This window comes from Paramormyrops kingsleyae, chromosome 10 (genome assembly GCF_048594095.1).
Source record: "Paramormyrops kingsleyae isolate MSU_618 chromosome 10, PKINGS_0.4, whole genome shotgun sequence".
Classification (NCBI taxonomy): domain Eukaryota; kingdom Metazoa; phylum Chordata; class Actinopteri; order Osteoglossiformes; family Mormyridae; genus Paramormyrops; species Paramormyrops kingsleyae.
In genome coordinates this window covers 20,822,132-20,843,103 of record NC_132806.1, presented here as the reverse complement: position 1 = coordinate 20,843,103, position 20,972 = coordinate 20,822,132, and the positions used below count along the sequence as shown (strand labels likewise).

The window sequence follows — 20,972 nt, the reverse complement described above, 5'->3', positions numbered from 1 at the left end:
AAGTGTACTCTAAATTTTTTATCTGCTGCAATAATTCATGACTTAGGAAAGACTAGAGCAATAAAAACTCTAGTGCCCACAAATCAAAGCCAAATGAAACTCGGAAGTTAATTATGACCAGGTACAAACAAAGGATTTTTAAGTAATGAGAAAACACTTATTCCAAAGCAGGAGAACCCTTAACTGTCGCAAAACTCAGATATGCTGTTTCAATTTACACAGGTCATAAATTTCTATAATTTCTATGGACATAACCCTAATCCTAACTATGGCAACCCTAACCATTTCCCAGCCCTAACCTTAAAGATAAGTAACCAAACAAAATTTAAGACTTTTTGAAATTTTTAGTTTTTTGATTGCAGTCACGGATTTTTATAAAATCAGTTTTTCCCCGGAGGGTACCGAAAAGAATGGTCCCCATAACGTCAAAATGACACATTTTTATCACACTGTGGGGACATTTGATCTCACACTTAAGTCTAGGGGTGGCACGGTTCACAAAACCCACGGTTCGGTTTGTATCACGGTTTTAGGGTCACGGTTTTCGGTTCTGTACGGTTCTTGTTATTTTTTCTTTTAATCTTTAACACTCCAGAAATGTACTTCAGCATATGATATATGGCTTAATTATCCACAATTTAGGATACACTATTAAAAAAGCTATATCATGTAATCATGCATAAACTGAATTTGACTTGACTTAAAGCACATTATTAAAATTATTAAACATTATTAATCCCAGAACAGTAATAAAATAAAAGTCTTGCCTTAACATAAATGCTAAAAGAATAGATCGCTTTAATCGCTATTACAGTTGGGTATGGGCATGCGGTCTTATTTAGAAAACATACAAAAAGAGACGCATATAATGTTTAATCATTCGTTTTGTATTTGTCCGGTCCACGGGGTTAATTTAATTGGGGATCGTTAAAATGATAAATCACCTATCTTGATTAAGCCTGATTCGGTTCGTTATATATATAAATATATATATATATATATATATATATATATATATATATATATATATATATATATATATATATATAACGTGAAAAAAATTGGTATTCATTATATTGAATGTTCTTGAGTAATCGATAAAATCCAGTTTCTGTGTATGTACAAGACATCAATTTGTAATAGTTCAAAATATGTCCAGTTGATATGTCTAGTATGATCATCTGGCAATAGCCTGTAGGTCTGTGTGGTCAGACACTGCAATAAACAGAATTTTTAGGAACATGGCAAATGTTCACATTGCAGCATGGAAGCAGGCTCACTGTTACAACGCTGACCGGGGAAGCAGAGGCGAGGAGACCTAGGATCGGGGGAATGCGGGGTTTAATGAGCAAAAGGAACACAGACGAGCGGTAAAGCAGAATTGCAATATAATGACCGGACTGGAGAAAGAAACGGAAACGCGGACTAAATACAATGGAGTAATGACAAATTTGACAACAATCAGGAACAGCTGGTAAACACGGGGAATCCACACAGGGTTAACGAGGGGGCGTGGCACACGGAAAGAGCGGACGATCGAGGCATGACACTCACTGGAGTGCTTTGTCACAGATAACTTAATTTTCTTTAACAAAGTGCCTAACCGCACATTAAATAAAGTCACACAACAAAGGCGCACAACAGTGTTCAGATGTTGTGCTATCGGTTGGCTGAAATTTAAACGTTTTCTTCAGAGACGGTGGTAACGCCGAAAACACGAGCTAAACGCAGCAAACGAAAGGCTACCGGAAATTACTTAGCTGGCTGAACTTTTACCGGAACTACGTCACAACGCTCTGTGCATATAGCCTATTCTTTCGCGCGAAAGGGAAACACACTGACATCACATACGGGGCACGAGGCTACATTGCGCATGTCATGAACCGTCGAACCGTGCGACGCATGCATGCTCCGAACCGAGACAAGCGAACCGAACGGTTCGGTTTTTTTTCATGAACCGTGCCATCCCTACTTAAGTCATATGGAAACTTATCTGCAGTGTTTTGCAGTAAACATTTTAAACATTTTGGATAATGGTCTCAACTTAAAACTGAAATTTCCAGTAAATTTCTACAAAGGGAAATTCTGACTGATGCATTCCGAAACCATTGTTTTACTTTAAAGAAAGGAATTATACAATGTTTCACATAAATAAATAAAAAACAAAACCAAATAATAGGGCATTTTCTTGTTCAAAGGCATTGACATTGGTCTTTCTAAACTTTTTTCAAGGTATGTCTAACAGTGCATAGTAATCTGAAAGAGTGCATCATGTAGTCTATGTGAGAGGACCTTATCACACATCTCTGTGTCCTGTAACCAGGGACCACTGAAGGCAGAGCAGTAAGGACTGCCAGAACGTAGATGGAGATTGGGAGAGTGCCAGACAGAGAGGAAAGATTACAGGAAAGAAGGAAAGACAGGGACGAGAGCACACCTGCCTGGAAGATGACTTCAGTGGCACTTCTATCCCAGTCAAGCAGTAAGCAGTCATAGGTGAGGCTTTTAATCCAATGACAAGCTGCTAATACCATGAAGATGATTACCAGCTACAGCTATATGCATGATAAGAAGACATACAATAGATGTGTCTTTGGGACACAGTGGGATGGGTGGAAGGCCCCATACTGAGTCAGACAGTAGGTCGGAGGCTTCAATCTCACAAAACAGAGGTTTGACTTTTGAGCCTAAACATGGTCATCAGTAACTGTTCACTCAGTCTGAGGGCAGAAAGCCCTCAAGCATCAGATCTTTATCAATGAGTACAGGACCGTATAGGTGGGCTGCACCACGCCCGGTGGGCCGATTGTGAAAGATTCCTCAAGTCTCCTAGTCCAGTCTATACATCATCAGCCTGAAGTCAGTGGAAGCAGATGGGCCTAGAGATCAAAGGAAGTAAACAGTTAGCAGGAGGAGCCCAGAAGACCAAAATAGGTAAAGATGCACCGATCTGAATACTGGCACCGATTCAGACCTATTTGACGGATCAGGTATCAGCCATACGTGACCGATCTATGTCTGATAACTGCTTATTTAGATTTTAGCAGTCATTAAAAAGATAGAATTAACAAGAAATAGAAGCTATTTGTACAGTCAATCGAACGACAGCTCTTTTACAGTTTAGATGTTTTTAAGTAGCGTTCAAGCTAAACCCTGACGCTGCCACTCAGTCTATTTGGTACTCAGTGGGTGTGAGTGCAGTGACTTCTGCCTGCTTTGACATCATGCGAATACCCCTCTCAGCAAGAGAAGCATAAAAACAGGAGATAAGGGGATGACGGTATTTTATGTTTTTAACAACAACTAGTAGCACAGCAATTTGCAATCTTTGTAAAAACAAAGTTTTGACAGGTGGGAGTAGCATTTAGTGGAAAATCCCACTAAACAAAGCGCACACAATTACGTGAGACAATGTGAGTAATATGAAAAAAGTCATGGATGATTCAGAAGTCACTAGCTTGGGCTGTTTTGCAAACTTGCTACAGCTTGTGATACACAAGGGCCGTACAAACAAGACGTACAAATGAGGTGGAGCAGTACATTATGTATGTTTAAAGCAGCCTAATAAAAACATTTTTGGCATACTTTTTTTCATTTATATTTACTAGTATATATATTTTATATTATATATAAGTAAAAAGAGCTCTCACATCAGAATCTGTATCAGTATCAGCAGTTGTATTGGAATCAGATTAGAGCTGAAAAAATGTGGATCGGCCCATCCCTAAAAATAGCTCTAATGTTTTTACACAGCCCATCAACACTTTGCCTGGACATTAATCTGGATTATTAGGTATTTATTTTACAGCTTGCTTTTCATATTATACCTATCATTAATAAGGAATAATTGTATAAACATTTCTGTGTCTGCAGTATCAACTTGACTTTTTATATAGTTTATTTGAACCAGTTTGACTAACATTGTTTAAAACAGGCATGTTTTTATGACTAACTTTAGGAAATAGAACATTGTTAAAAAATCTAAACAGGTTTGACACGAAATCCATATTGTTGTTCACTTTCTCATATTTTAATATATGGAATGCAATTTAATGATATATAAGCTGTGTATGACACCCCAATGAATGTGAAAAACATGAGTAAAACATTTGATAAAGAATCTCACCATGTTAAAAAGTTTCAATGGAAAAAGGGTGGAAGTTACAATGCAGCCTATTTTTTTTTTAATTATACATATTTAAAACATTTTATCCATCCATTCATATAATGGACAGGCACCCCTTTTTAATCCTGTTACTGTTTTAATGCTATTATGTCATGGCATTATGTAAATGTTTTTAAACCTTCCGCTGTCAGCAATACAGAACACAGGTTTATTTACTTGGAGCTGGTCTCATACCACAAACCCAATGGTACTTTCAGAAATCCTATTGACTGACAAATTCATTCCCTGAGGTTCAATTTGGTCAGTCTGGCTGCTTCAGCTACCCAAGAATCCTAGAACATCACAAGGTCCCAGCCATATTTTTTATCTATTTATTTATTTTTTTGGGGGGGGGGATATTCCAGGCACTGTGCACACGTAGGCAGGATTCTGCATTGTACTTCTGAATTTCAAAACCATTCTGAAATGCAAACCAGTATATTTCAACAGGAAGTGGCTTCAGTTCAGGAGCACTCTGTGACTTCATATCCATCCCAGCACTAAGTTGGCAACTGTTTTGCAAGTCTCCTACTTCTGCTTAAGGGGCTACAACAGAGACATGACACCACTGCAAAGCCGACCTGAAACACCACACACAAAATGTCCACAAGTTTTGACTAGGGTTGGGAACCAAAAGTAGGTTCCAAATTAGAACTGATAAGAAAATATCCGGTACCGAGTATAGCTAGCATGTGTGACAACAGTGTGAAACATGACAGTAAACGGCCAGAAGTGTAGTTTCACTTTATTTAAAAAAACATCAAGAACTGACACACATCGAATCTATTCTTAAATTACAGGACTGCTGTCATTACTTGTCCTAAATCGATGCTGTTTTGGCCAAAGCCCAGTTATCTCCTCAGGAGTCGGCTGAGGCATAAGCGCCTTAACTTAGAAAATGCTTCTAAATGAATCTAATGCTGTCATCTCCATCAGTGCTTGTTGCATATGCTTGAAAAATACATAATCAGAAACCTTAATCTGTCTATTTTAAAATGCGTTCTCAGAAATAACAATAAATCAGCATTTTCATGAAATATATACAAATCACATGTTCCTTTATTTTTTTTTCTCTCAGTGCGGATTTTCTTAAGTGCACGACAACAACCTAAATAACTCCGCCTGTTTACATTAGACAGACTTAAGAAAGATTTCAATACAAACCTTAAGGTGTCCTTTCAAATACGCCTGCTCTCAACAAACACAAACGTCTGGTTTGATATAAAATTACAGAGGAAAATGTGATCACATCTGTCTTGGGTGAAATTGATCACTGTAAGCAGATGATCATTATAACCGAATTACTTTCTTTTTCTTTATGTTTGAGGCAGATTTCCATCTAACTGACATTTGTATATTTATCACATGAATACAGTGGTACCTCAGAACTCGAACTTAATCCGTTCAGAACTCTGGATCGAATCCTAAAAAGTTCGAGTTCTGATCGAATTTTCCCCATAAAAAATAATGGAAAACCAATTAGTTGGTTCCCGACCCCAAAAAATTACACCTAAATATGTGGGTTTATTTTACCATTTAAACACAAAATGAACCGGAAAAAACAGGAAGAGCATATACTGTACTAAACACATTTATCAAAACAGTAATTTGTAAAGTAAGAAAATAAATGTATCCAAACAATGTGCCCTGCCCCGATCGTCTGCTCCTTCCGTGTGCCACGCCCCCTCGTTAACCCCGTGTGGAATCCTCGCGTGATCAGCTGTTTCTGGTTGTTGTCATTAGCCGTCTGTATTTAGTCTGCGTTTCAGTTTGTTTCCCCAGTCCGGTCTTTGTATTGTCCATCTGCGTTTTGCCTGCCTTACCTGTAATTAAACCCCGTATTCCCCAATACCCTGACGTAGAGCTGGGCGATAAATCGATTTAATCGATTAATTCGAATTTACAGTTCAGGACGATGTGTTTTCATGAAAATCGATTTTATTACTTTTTTTACACACGAGTGCCAAAAGTGGAACTAATGCGACACACCATTCTTCACGGGTAAATTAGCGCAGCGCACCCAAACACTGTAGCAGATTCACTAACAACATGGCAATGACAGGGGAAAAGCTGGCGCTTGTGCCCAAGAAAGGTGTTGCTACATCTGTAATATGGAACTTGTTCGGACACAGACCAAACAAGTCCTCGTTGCAAAGACTTTAAAAACTGTTGCAACCAAAGGAAGCAGCGCGACTAATTTATTCCAGCATGTAAAGCAGAGGCACGCAGTGGAGTGGGAGAAGTGCCGCTCCCAGCGAAATGAAAATAGCCGCAGCACCAGCACAACAAACAAAGTTAAGCAAGCAACCGTCCCTGACACATTTTCGAATTATGTGCCATATGATAAGAATCGGGCACGATGGAAGGCGATAGCAAATGCTGTCGCGATGTATAGTGCAAAAGACATGGTGCCCATACATACTGTGGAAAAGCTGGGATTCATTAACATGCTAAAAGTACGTGCCTCATTTTTCTTAACACTGGCAATTTTTCAAAAGCTTTCTTTTGCACTATGTCAAGCCCAATGGCATAAAGTACACTGCTCAAAAAAATTAAAGGAACACTTTTTAATTAGAGTACAGCATCAAGTCAGTTAAATTTCTGGGATACTGATCTGGTCAGTTAAGTAGCAGAGGGGGTTGTTAATCAGTTTCAGCCACTTTGGTGTTAATGAAATTAACATCAGGTGAACTAAAGGGGCAGCAATGAGATGACCCCAAAAACAGGAATGGTTTAACAGGTGGGGGCCACTGACATTTTTCACTCCTCATCTTTTCTGGCTGTTTTTTCACTAGTTATGCATTTAGCTATGGTCAGTGTCACTACTGGTAGCTTGAAGCGATACCTGGACCTTACTGAGGTTGCACAGGTAGTCCAACTGCTCCAGGATAGTGCATCAATACGTGCCAATTGCCAGAAAGTTTGCTGTGTCTCCCAGCACAGTCTCAAGGGCATGGAGGAGATCCCAGGAGACAGGCAGTTACTCTAGGAGAGCTAGACAGGGCTGTAGAAGGTCCTTAACCCATCAGCAGGACCGGTATCTGCTCTTTTGTGCAAGGAGGAACAGGATGAGCACTGCCACAGCCCTACAAAATTACCTCCAGCAGGCCACTGGTGTGCATGTCTCTGACCAAACAATCAGAAACGCTTCATGAGGGTGGCCTGAGGGTCTGACATCCTCCGGTGCACCCTGTGCTCACTGCCCGGATTGGCAGGTCCGTCACTGGTGCCCTGTGCTTTTCACAGATAAGAGCAGGATCACCCTGAGCACATATGACAGACGTGAGAGGGTCTGGAGAAGCTGTGGAGAACATTATGCTGCCTGTGACATTGTTCAGCAGGACTGTTTTGGTGGTAGGTCAGTGACGGTCTGGGGTGGCATATCCATGGAGGGACGCACAGAGCTCTACAGGCTAGACAATGGCACTTTGACTGCCATTAGGTCTCAGGATGAAATTCTTGGACCCATTGTCAGACCCTACACTGGTGCAGTGGGTCCTGGGTTCCTCCTGGTGCACGACAATGCCCAGCCTCATGTGGCGAGAGTATGCAGGCAGATCCTGGAGGATGAAGGAATTGATACCATTGACTGGCCCCCACGTTTGCATCACCTAAATCCAATAGAACACCTCTGGGACATTATGTTTCGATCCATCTGACGCCACCAGGTTGCACCTCAGACTGTCCACGAGCTCAGTGGTGCCCTGGTTCAGATCTGGGAGGAGATCCCCCAGGACACCATCCATCATCTCATTAGGAGGATGCCCTGACATTGTTAGGCATGCATACAAGCACATGGGGGCCATACAAACTACTGAGTACGATTTTAAGTTGCTGCAATGAATTTTCAGCAAAATGGACTAGCCTGCTGCATCATTTTTTCACTTAGATTTTCAGAGTGTCTTTGAATTCAGCCCTCTGTAGGTTTGTAATTTTCATTTCCATCAAACGATGTAGCATCCTTTCACTCTTAATACATTACCTAGTTCATATCAGTATAGATATCCAGCACGATTTTTTCCCCCATTGAAATCTGATGCGTTTTCAAAGTGTTCCTTTAATTTTTTTGAGCAGTGTATTTACTTAATTACAAGCTGACATGATAAAATTGTGTGTTTTTTTTTCTATTATTATTACAATATTACTTATTACTTTTATTTATAAGTTTGAGGGCGTACTGTGTTGTTGCCAGTTTGAAAATAAGCTATAGAGAAAGCTTTCTAAAAGTTTTTACAAGTTTCTAAAAGTGTTTACAATGGCGTGGTCTGCCACCTCACTTACAAGCATCTTTTATGGCTTGTCAGATTGCACTTTAACCCTAAAGTAAAAAAAGCTAAATAAAGTTAAAACTTGTTTTGAACCATTTTTGTCATCTGTAGTTTGATTTTGAGTAGGGGAGAGGAAAATCGATTAAAATCGGAAATCGGATTTTTTGTGAAAAAATCTGAGATTTTATTTTTAGGCCATATGGCCCAGTTCTACCCTGAGGTCTGCACCTTTGTCTCCATTACGTACCCGCTCGGCACGACAATATTATTATAATTAATTGTATTAATGGTTTATTATTCATATTAAAATATTAATGCAAACATGCACGATGCTATCACAGCGAATACGAGACTGAGACTGAAGCGTTACCCTTTGTTTCCGCTGAGAGACGTGCCGGCACACGTGACTCATTTCCTCGCGTGTACAAGTTCTCTTAGGTCGGCGTTCACGGTTTGACTTCTGAGATTCAGATCGAGTTCTAGGTAATTTTTTTTCGAACTGGTTGGTTCGACTTTTAAGAAATTCGAGTTCTAATGAGTTCGAGAACTGAGGTAATAACAGACAGCATTGCTATTTACTGAATTTTACTGAGTCTTTCAAAATACAGTACAGCTGTTTAAAATACTTTTCAAATTACAGTACTGTACAAATTAAATAACTTATTGTGGGTTTGCTGCTGCATCTCGTTAGCTTGTATTTGGCAGTTTATCATAAGGTTTGATGAGTTTATATTTTTCATTGAGAGAAATACTTTCTTTTTCCTGTGAAGTTTTCTATGCATGCAGCAGGTAGCTAGCCAGAAACAGGAGTTACCACAAGGCAAAAGTATCAAAGTAAAAAGAATTATTACCGTAGTTTAATTTTTCCATATATTATGTACAAAAAACCCCAAAATGAACACTGTAAGCAGAGCACTTCATTACTATAAGCAAAGTATGTAAACAGTATTTGTACAGGAGTGATTCTGTGTGAAGTTTTTTATCCAAATAAGTGGTTAATCACTACTGTATAACCATGCTCTACTATAAGCTGTTTCCACTGAATTAAAATAACCAGTCTTCCCTGGGGACACACCCCCAAGTGCGAACAGCTATTGATATGCCAATGACGAGTTCATTCGAGGCAGAGATAAGTCACATGTGGAAACACTGATCAAGAATGACATAAAAGAGCATGTGAAATCAGGACATTTGCATCTGCCATTTTCACAAAGGCACACTCATTTTTCTGCCCAGGGAACTACAAGTTAAATCACTTCCCGACAGCAACGCCAAAATTAATTCATCCTCTGATGACGACTGCGATAGCGATGAGGATTAAGAAGAAATTGTTTTAAAGACTGGCACAAAACAAGCTGATTGTTCTTAATCATGCTAAAATAGTTAATGATTTCCCCATTCTACCATTCTTACAATAAATATTGCTTTCAAAAAACTGAAAAATTACAAATCATACAGAAATTATATGAAAAGTATCATAATTTTTTTTTTTGTTGTTGTTTAAACCTTTGTCCCCCTTTTTTACCTTTATGGAATAGAAATGGGGAATGGATAACACCTTCATACTACGTGTCACCTAACCTGACAACCAGAGGTAGCTCCAATTGGTACTACAAACCAGCACAAAAGCTGTATGTTTTACTATTTATGCACAAACATAAAGGCCACTACACACAAACGCATGGGTTAAGTACAGCAATATGAAGTCATGGCAAAATTCTCATTGGAAATCGCTGAATGTCAGCACCAAGACAGGAGCAGTGACGTCTGCTGTAATGCCCTTGACTCAGGTACCCATGAGCCCTTACTGAATTCAGCAGCTCTCCCTAATTGCAGCAGCCCCCCACCAACACTATAAACCCAGCCCTTGCCGTTTTTATCCTCTTCACATCTAAAGGTCAAAAAAAAAACAAAAAAAGAAACTGCAGTTAATCTTCCCCTGGATCCAGGCCTAGGTGGGAAAAAACATCAATATCATAATAGTGAAATAATTTTTCTAGAGAGTCATCATCATTATCAATGTGTAATGGGTTCATCTGCATAGTGCAGACTTTGTTTCTCCATGTGTAAAAAAGCAAATGTTATTATACCAAACAGGAAATGTACAGGCCCGAAAACAGCATCAAACAAAGAAGAAACCTCTCCTTGATAATCTGAGCGGATTCCTGTCCACATCCATCACCATCAATGATATCCCACCTTGCCATTACTCCAGTTTCCTTCTCCTGAGAATGACTTTACTGTAAATCATTTACGCGTGGGCAAATGTTTAGGCCTATGTCAGGAAGCACATTGATTTCAACCAGATTCGAATCCACCTCCACAAAGTAGCATTCACAGAGCGGCCCTAGAAGTGGCCCTGGAAGGGAACTCATCCCACATAATGCACTTAAATCCTGCAGCTCAAAGCTGAAGCTAAATCACTCCCCAGGTGATCAATGTATGGAGACAACAACTTTCTTGTCCCAGCCTTCCTTGGCAATGTGAAACAGAAAAACAAAACCACCCAACAGCCAGAAAAATACAACAATCTTACAGTAAAAACTGCAACATGGACAATAAATACCTGGTGCACAATAGCATCCGTTGGATACCCAGAATTCCTCAGAGGCCTGGCTGCCATCAATACTAATTTGAAAAAAGGCAAGAGAAGGATTGGGATGATCAAAAAAAGAGGGAAAGGGATATTGACTGAACTTGAAATCCAGCCTCTAGGATGTGGATAAAGGTTTCCCCAAGAGGGGTTCCTGCACCAGCCTCTTTGCCTGGACATGCACCTCAAACTGGTATTCAGTATTCACCTCCCCCTAACCAAAGGTGACCTACCTAGATGATGGGTAAACAGCTGCATGAGGAATGTATCCACTCTGACCCACTAACATGTCCTCCAATGCATTCTATAAGCACATGTCAGCACATGACTTGTAAGGGGGAAAAATGAATCATAGAAGCCAAATGAGCACAAAGGAGACTCATCTACAGCTGGCACCAGAACACTCGCCAAGGTGGAAACAGGACAAGCAACCAAGATGCCCAAATACTGAAGTCAAACTCATAGCAGAGAGAGAGAAAACTACTTCTCAGAATTAAACAAAAAAAATAAAAAACTTTTTTTTTGTTTTTTTTTTTAAACAAAAGCAGAAGATGACTCTCATGCTGGCAAGCCTATGCAGAAAACTTGCTCCTTCTTGCCAGCGTGCAAAATCTTTGGCTGCGAAGCACTGTTTCCAGTGTAACCGCTGTGTACAACTTCTGTCTCTCTCACCGCAATGCCAGCTGCAGCTTCTAGGCAGCTTTCAAAAATCGGCTGTGACGACGGCACCGGCATCCTCTACTTCCACAATTGCATCCACAGTCTTTGAGGGATGGCACGATTGGCAGAGAAAAGGTTTAATGTGGCAAGTGCTGCTGATGGTCCATTAAGCCACTGTCGTTTTTTTCCACCACAGTGGAGCCACGGCTGATGAGATCTACAGCTCATGAAGTTTCCTGCACCCGACGGTTCGGCCGGCGCTGAGCTCGGCGGGAATCCCAGTCCGACTCCTGTTGGGCAGATGACAAGGTCGTGCAGACGTCCGCACCTGGGGCTGTGCAACAAACGCGTCACGCGGAAGCTACCGCATCACACCCCAGCCAGTTCCAGGCCCACAGCCAGAAGAATATGAATGACACAGGGAAACACAAAAACGTAAGCAAGTGAATGTGTGAATCACCCAGACACGCAATGTGAGGAGTCTGGATGTGCAAGAACACAATTCTGTACCTGGACACATGTCCAAGGCAGCAATACATCTTTGTGGGCTTTAGCAGCCCCCAGGAGACCTGTGTTTACAAAATGTAGCTCAGCATTTTTTTTTTGAAACACTGGATTAGGAGTTCCTGGAAACCGATGGAAAGACGGGACCATAAGTATTCATATGGATAACAATACTGTAAATGTGAAATTATTGCCATGGTTAATAAGAATTCCAAATCCTTTTTAAAAGTTATAATTAATACTAATTACAAATATACATGTACACTGCAAATTATTCTGAATGAGCCAATAAAAAAAGATTCCATACCACTAGCCAACAAACAAAAAAGGCATAAAATCATTTAAATAAATTCATTAATGGCTCTTAGACTGTAATAAATAAAATCCAATACATTCCATTGTTATCTTACATAAACATGAGTAATCATGCTGGTTTGGTTTCATAATTCTCAGGCACCCTGTAAAGAGTAACAGGATATTTATGAGCTCTGAGGACACTGGAAGTGTCCTTCAAATTTATATAAGCGAAGTATTAGGATTCGTAAGGAGCCACGCTACGGAGGAATTCGAGGCCGTATTCCATCTTGAAGACATCAGCCATCAGCGCGAGAGCTGTGATATCACCACAAACGCACAGGCCCTCATTCGCTTTACTCCCTTTTGACCAAGTCGGCCCAAAATAACAGCACATTTCAGCTTCACTGCTTTCCCAAAAGTTTCTCCTCACCACAGTTCATGGATCTGCTTGCTGCACATCTGCCAAACAACTTTCAGAAACCACTGACTTTTGTTCTGACCTTTGTGCAAAGTAAATCTCCTTCTATGAATGAATCCAGGCTTAAACCTTATAATAGCACATTTATATTTCAGTGCACCAAATACACATTTATACTGTAATGTACTGGGTTAAGTAAATCCAAATAAAATGTTCATTTTCTCTGAAGGTGCTAATATACAGAAATATATGGCAAAATAATTATATATATATATATATATATATATATATATATATATATATATATATATATATATATATATATATATATATATATATATATATATATATATATATATTTATTTATACACACACACACACACACACCTAAATATGTTTTTTTTTTTTTTTTTTTTTTAGCATTTAAACACAAAATGAACAGGATAAAACAAGAAGAGAATTTTTTTCTTAATGTCTTCCAAAACGATAAAGATCTTATCCCAACATTACCCCTGTCCTGCCCCGATCGAACCGCTCCTTCCGTGTGCCACGCCCCCTCGTTAACCCCATGTGGAATCCCTGTGTGATCAGCTATTTCTGGTTGTTTTCATTAGTCCTCTGAATTAAGTCCGCGTTTCAGTTTGTTTCCCCAGTCCGGTCATTGGGTGCGTTCGACTTGCTTACAGCACTGGCTTAAAAGCAATGCATTCTGATCCTGACGCAATGCATTACGGTGCATTACGCATTACGGTACCTCTCACCCAGTCGCACAAACTGGAACAGTAATGTTGCGCTGCTTTATTTGGTTAATCGTGCAGTCTATGAAGAAGGCATTCAAGTAAGAATTGCATTGTAGTATGACTCATTTCCTGGCGCGTACAATTTATATTAGGTCAGCGTTCACGGTTCGACTTCTGATATTAGATCGAGTTCTAGGTCAAACTGGTTTGTTCGACTTAAGAAATTCTAGTTCTAGTGAGTTCGAGAACTGAGGTCCCACTGTATATATAAAAAATGAAATACTGAGGTAATATGCTTCTGTTTCTTTTTGTCATGCATTGATTCCTCCAGTGAGACACATGTGCAGTTTTTTTTTTTAATTTCCCAAATCATGCCTCGACAGAGTGTATTTGGGCTACATTCTCAGTATGCCACCGTCAATAAAGGGCACAAGGCCTATTTCAGCAGGGACTTTTCTCTCTCTCTCTCTCTCTCTCTCTTTCTTTCTTTCTAAAATTGTCCCGATATCCTTCTGGCTTTGCACTCTCAGATTCCTACAGCATGGGCTAAGAATAATCTGTCCTTTATTTCACTTGCTGTGTCATGACTGTCTAGTTTCCTATTGGCTGTGTGTTTATTAAGAGATCCCTGCCAGACTGTCTGTCCGCATGACAGACACACCAGCTGGTGAGAAGACTCTGGGCAGCGGGCAGTTGGGGGAGGAAGCAGTCCAGCGGAGTCGTTCAAAGGTTGCTCATTTCTTGGTCTCACATGGTGCACAGTTGATTGAGCAAGAATCACTCTCTACCTCAGCCATATGCCTAACCTTCGGCTCTGTGGTTTTCCTGAACACAAGTGATTCTAAAGATGCAAATGTGAAGCAAGTAGCATCAGTCTTATATAAAAGCCATGTGCATCACTGTTTTTAAACCAGCTTTGGCGAGCGGCCCATACATATTCTTCATTCCACTTAAAACCTCTAGCAGCTACGCTAAAAGAGCAGCCCATTTAAGTGCCACAGTATTTCTGTACGTAATTGGACGACATCGCTTTTATTTATGCCACTGTAGGTATGGGAAAGCGAGGAAAAAACACAGCAGAAACCTAAATTGCAGAAGTGATAGCAGACCAATCTTTAAACAAGTCACAGTGAATCTACCAAATCCAGCTCATGTGAGAATGGGAAATGTGCTCAGTGGTAAGCAAAGCATAGACACAGGAAGGATGGGTCACAATAATAGCTAAGGGGAGGCTACTGGTAGTGTTCTAGATGGGAGTACAGACAACAGTGAGTGGGGGAGGAGTGAAAACTACTCTGAGAAGAATAAAAACACAATTGTGACAGGCAGAGGAACATGACAATACAGTACGAAAACTGATTATCCCCCATGTCTATTCCCCTGCTTACAGCCACATAAATAAGCCCTCTTATACTGTACAGACACTCTTGACATTTCTACCAACAAGCTTTCAGTCGACCTCCAGGGTGAAACTCAGGGTTACCTTCATGTCAACCCCATAAACACAGAGGTCTAGTGGTCTAAACCCTTAAGCCAGAGACCCCCCAAATGAAAATGGCCCACAAAAAGCGAGCCCCAACGAATAATGTATGACCATGTAAGTAAGCAAGACCTATTGTATTGGCAGGGAACTTTATTAAAGTTTCCTTTTTATTTTTTAAATAGTTCAATATTTTTCGCGATAAATACCGGGGGGTAAATGGATGAAATCCCAGCACTTCATCAATTTATTACACATCTCTGCAGACCCCCTACAACTGCTTTACAAACCCCCAGAGGATCATGGACCCCAGATTGAAAACCCCTCTTAATGAATTCCATTGTTTTTTCAGAGTCAGAATTACATCAAAATCTAGCAGCCACTCAACAAAAAAAGGACAAAGCAACCTGTAATTCCTAACTGATAAAATAAGACTACAAGGACTGCTTACAAAGGAAATCGAAATCATAGATGAAATTGGAGATACTTTAACTGGCGTTCCAACCTACCCAGGTTATGCTATGCGGTGTTATATACAACTACACGGAAATTAAAAATGCCTGCTCTCTGTTCACTTACCTGCTTAGCAGACTCTTTCAGTGCCTGTGCAGAGACCTAGAACTTTCACGTTATCGGTAGCCCAGACGACAGCCTGCTGCCTCCAGAGTACACCCTGCAGGATACCCTCTGCTTCTGTCCACTATGTCCACTGGTTACCATAGCAATGAGGAGTTAATGTATAACTGGCTGATCTTGCAGGGCTGACATGCTTCTTTTTCCTGCCACGTTCTGCACATGACTCACACAAACCCCAAAAATAACGAAGCAACGGAATTTAAATTCTAACCTCAAAACACCTCATCCTTCTCTATACTCTTCAAAAGCATCCTTTGAAATGTTGTTTCGCTTCCATTTGCGGCATTAATAAAGGCATCTGATGGCACTAAACACGGAGGCATGCAAACATAAGCTTAGGAGATAACTGAAATTATTAAAGGAAACCTCGCCCCACATTACCCGTAATGCCCGGCATGCAAGGACTTTATACATTTTCATTCATTCTGCGATATGAATATGGATAATGGCCCACAGGGGACCCAAGGCATGACTCCACCACAGGGAAGTTAATACGTCTGTCTGGCAGCTCATCAATACACGTCTGGAAGCACATACTAGGATTTAGCAGTGATCTCAAGCCTTTGTCATAGAATAAGGATATGGGGAATATTCACAGGCTGGCTGATACTCAGTATCCTGCCTCTTCCAAGCCAGGGCATGCTTGTGTTTGTCAACCCCTGGTTTGCAAATGGAACGATGGTATGCACAGAAGGGGAGTCCACCACACATTAGCCCAAGGGTGGAAAAACATTAAATCCACATAGTCCATTAGTGCTTTGAATACTTTATCTACTAACTAACAAATATATTAAACTAAGTCAGTAAGTGTGCATGTGTACAACTGTAATGATACTCCTTCTCCAACACCATCAAATACATATAGTATATTCATAAATCCATTTTGACTAAACAATGGACCAACTAAGATAACAGGGAGTCTATTTGAGAAAGCACTGGACACAACGCCAGTAGCACTGTAGACATAACGCCAGTCCAAACACAGAACACTCAGAAACACCCACATTAACACACAAAGGGCCCTGAACATTTGAGGAACACTCTGGAGATAACACCAGTCTGATCACGGGGCACACAAGGACATCCAAATTCACACACAAAGGCCAACAGACCCCATACACACAGTCAGAGTTTTTTTTTTTTTTTTTTGTGAAGCAATAATGGAAAATACACCCCCTTTCATTGGTTTTAGGGTTCAAAACTGTCGCACAGAGCATGTCTATACAACGGAAACTAAACAGAGCAGAAACAGGCTTCCGGCAATTTCCTTCCCTTACAGGCTGCACAATATATTGTATTCAGGCAGCTCAATTGAATGCACAATGATCATTTGCAGATGAGCACGGTGTCAGTCCATTTTTTACGTAATAGTTTGGTAATCTACAACAGTTGCAAAATACCCAAAACAAGACAAACTAGTCTGGCTTTCTCTTTCTGCCTCATTTTTCCAATTAAACATAAACGAATGCACTCAAGAGTGTTCAGTGGGTAGCAGCAATCCGTGACACCTGCAGGAAAGGGGGTTTGTATCCCAGTTGCACTGTTTGTGTGGGTTTCCTCCCACAGTCAAAAAGATGTGGTTAGAGTAATAGACATCTCTAAATTGCCCAGGGTACTATCATACACGTGTATATGCCCTGTTGGCCAGCCTGATGCTGCCTGCTATAGTGTAGAGGCCCCGTGACCCTGACTAAGACAATTGGTCAGAAGATGGATGGACTAAAGAGGATACAGTGCCTTCACACCACAACTAGAAGTTAATGGATTCTTAATCAGTTACATTTGCATTTAACCGTTTTTGCATTTAACGCCTTTGACTACAGAAACGTCCATTTCTAAATATCATTGCGTACTTTACCAAAGTAAATCAGATATAGTGCTTTTTTATGGGGGGGGGTTCCGACAACTTTAACCACCAATCACGTCATGGATGACTACACTACTGCCTATAATCCTGTTTTCTCCATAAAATCATTCCAGGGATATTGTGTGTTTTTATGTTATTGTTACTATGACTCAAAACACGCGTGTATTATAGGCCTTACTGCTGCACTAACATCGCCGCTGGCGAGAAACAAATTCGCCCATCATGACGGATCTGGGGTTGCGACGCTGTTTTTTGGCTTACTCCCTGTCACGTCAAGTATGGCGTTCACGTCTGTTACGTGATACAACACGGTAAAAGGCAAGACAAGGTAATGCTGGGAGCCTCGACAAAACACAGCAGCTTAAAACAGGTAACCGGAGACACACGGACGGGGAAGGCAACAGCTCCGGCCCTAGCGCTGGTAATGATTTTATGGAGAAGCCTGGGCAGAGACTGCGGGAAGAGAGGGTCAGGTTTCACCGGGCCTCGACCACAGCACGTCAGCCTGCATTAATTTACATTATTAGATCTCTATCACTCCTCGTCAATATTGAGAAATAACATCACAGCATATTTCTGATGGGCGGGGTCTCGTAACTTACAAAAAATGAAAATTCATTACCTGATCATTCACCAACAGCAATTACTGTACGCACAGACTACAAGCTGACAGTTATATAATTCTCTTATCCGAATACCATGTAATATCTTTCACAATACTGACTTGTTGGTCTTTAAAATCGATGTGCCCAACCCTAGCCCCCGGGGGCTGCGAAGAGGGCACGCTGTTTTTGCGTCACCTCCAACTCCAAACAGTTTAAACTATCATTTAAAAATATAGTTATCTAATCCGGCGACAGCGCCGTCTATCAGGTGCTAATTAAGGCATATTCAGCCAGACCCACAAGGCCGCGAAAGTGGCCAGCACAGACCGTCCCGGACCTCGACCATAAGCCACGATCAGCAGGGCAAACTCACCGCCGTGGACAGCAGCAGGTGCAATCACGATCCCCCTCGCCTCGCTCCTGGGTGAGTTCTGCCCGTACCTGCCGTCGTCCTTGGACAAGATCTGCTTGAGGTTGCCTTTGGAGTCCAACACGGTGGCGTTGACCGTGGCGCTGAAAACCTCGTCCTTGTTGACCAGGTTTTTGTCGCCCCGAATGGACAGCATGCACCTGGGCAGGACGAGCAGAAGCGTGACGGCGTACAGACAGCCTCTCGGGCTGGCCGCGGAGCGCTGCCTCGGCATCTTCGGCGTCAGCCTCGACGATGATCGCCCCCCGCCGGCGCTTCTTCAGGAACCAAACCGGCGGCGCTTTATCCGAAGGCAGAAATGTACAAAGCAGGATCTTATTTGACGGCTTCTGCGCCGGGTCCCGACATCAAAACATGCCGCTGTCTTCACATCATTTGCGCAGATATTCCGATGCACACGTCCGTCGCCTACTCTACCTTTCGACGGACAAAAAAAGAAAATTATTCCAGCGCGAACGAGCAACATACACACATTTTTTAAAACGCCAATTAAATCTGTATAATCTTTATATAAACAAAAGAATTTCAAATATTGTTGATGTACAGATTTATTTCTTAAACATCAATACATATAACGGATTCTTTTACTGTTCGTGGCACCGTAATGTATTTGCACTCGATTAAGCAACAACATATAGCGTAAAATACATGTTACTCATCTAAGTTAGCAATTTAAACGAGAGTATTTCGACGCATAACTGGTGTTTATTTTCCCATGGTTTGTCATAGAAATGCATTGTAGTGTTCGAAAAAGAGTATTTTAAAATACAGCTTACTGATTCAACTCGTATTAGCCGGTAAGTTTTTCATGCAGGTATCCATTTATATTTTACAAAATAGCTACTGTCATAGGTTCCTTTTTTTGTGACTGGATTTAGCTTTGTTATGAAGAAATTTGGTACCCGATATATGTAAAGACCTTACAACCGAGCGACACATACACCAGTAGCCAGTATTCTACTCGTTTGTATTCCTCTGCGATAATAAAAATCAGCAATATACCTACCTTCTCCATTTAACTGCTGACGAGCGCAGTTAATGTAAAACTTTATCTGTTCTGGTAAATTTTTTAATCGCCCAAATACGCTGTCGTCAGAGACTAGGCGGTAACAGCGAAGCCGCCCCTCTTTTCCTGCCGCCGACACGGACATGCGCAGAAGCGCGATGAGGGACAGAGAGGGCTCGCGCAGACGGGGAGAAGGGGGCGGGGGGCGACGGCTGTGCGCGTGCAGTCATGCCGGGATGCGCGTCCCGGCGGCGAGAGGAGATGGCGCTCGCCCACAAATCGGTTTTCAGCTGTTGACACACAGATTGGCCCACTTGCGAGACAAAAATAATTATTGGTTAATGAATGATTATATACGGTGACTACATATATTATATTATGTATATTGTGTATATATACCCGGATGAGGCAAAACCTTATGTCTACCCCCATGCAGGGTTGCCAGCTTTCAGGTATCTGGTGGTCAAGCTTTCAGACTCTCAGGCTCATGCAAGAAAACTCACGGCAAATCTACATTATTCCATTATAAGCCTAAGATTGGCTACATGAAAAGCGTTGGGATAGTTTGCAAACCTTTCAGACTATTTACAAGGTAATACAAATGTTGCCTACATGTAAATGCGTGTGCATGTCTGTGCAGACTTGTCTAGAATTGAAAATCTCACGCCGGCCACCTGATCAAAGTTGGCAACCCTGCTCATGTAAGTGAATAATGTTGACTATCTAGTAAAAGCGGTTTGTGTCAAAGACTGCAATAACATATGGTACTAGTAGTCAATGTTGAATGCAGAAGTAATAGATATGTGTAAAGACCCGAGTGAGTTTGATAATGGCCAAATGGCAGGTTGACTGGGTCAGAGCATCTCCGGATTGAAAAGGTTTGTGGGGTACTCATGGTCAGCTGTAGTGAGTACGTACAGATAGTCGTCTGAGGAAGCAAGAATCACAAAGAACAGGGTATTGGGTGGCCATGACTCATCCATGTGAGATGTGAACAAAGGATATCTTGGATAGTGTGAATCAACAGAAGGCCTTCTGTGGCACAAACTGCAAATGATTTTAATGATGGTTACAGGAGTAATATGTCACGACAGAAAGTGCACAGAGCCCTGCTGTGTATGAGGCTGCGTAGCCGCAAGTCAGAGTGTCCATATCAGCCCCTGTTCACCATCGAAAGCCCCTACAATGTGCATGCGAGCTGGACCTTGGATCGATGGAAACCTGGTCGGGTGAATTCCATTTTCTGTTGCATCACGTGTCACTTACCTGGGGAAGAGATGGCACCAGGATGCACTGTGGGAAG

At 41.2% G+C, this 20,972-nt stretch overlaps 1 protein-coding gene and 1 long non-coding RNA gene across 3 annotated transcripts in view; one reads left to right on the top strand and one right to left on the bottom strand.

The window, feature by feature from the left end:
- Window positions 1-18,877, bottom strand: part of rnf130 (ring finger protein 130) — a 52,403-nt gene extending 33,526 nt beyond the window's left edge. For both annotated transcript variants that reach the window (XM_023843033.2, XM_023843032.2), the window contains exon 1: window positions 18,607-18,877. In XM_023843033.2, the coding sequence (XP_023698801.1) occupies window positions 18,607-18,877 (271 nt within the window). The remainder of the gene's footprint in view (window positions 1-18,606) is intronic.
- Window positions 17,820-19,664, top strand: LOC140593319 (uncharacterized). The gene is made up of 2 exons (XR_011993604.1): window positions 17,820-18,657; window positions 18,773-19,664. It is a non-coding gene; the product is annotated as an uncharacterized lncRNA (long non-coding RNA).
- Window positions 19,665-20,972: the final 1,308 nt, after the last annotated feature.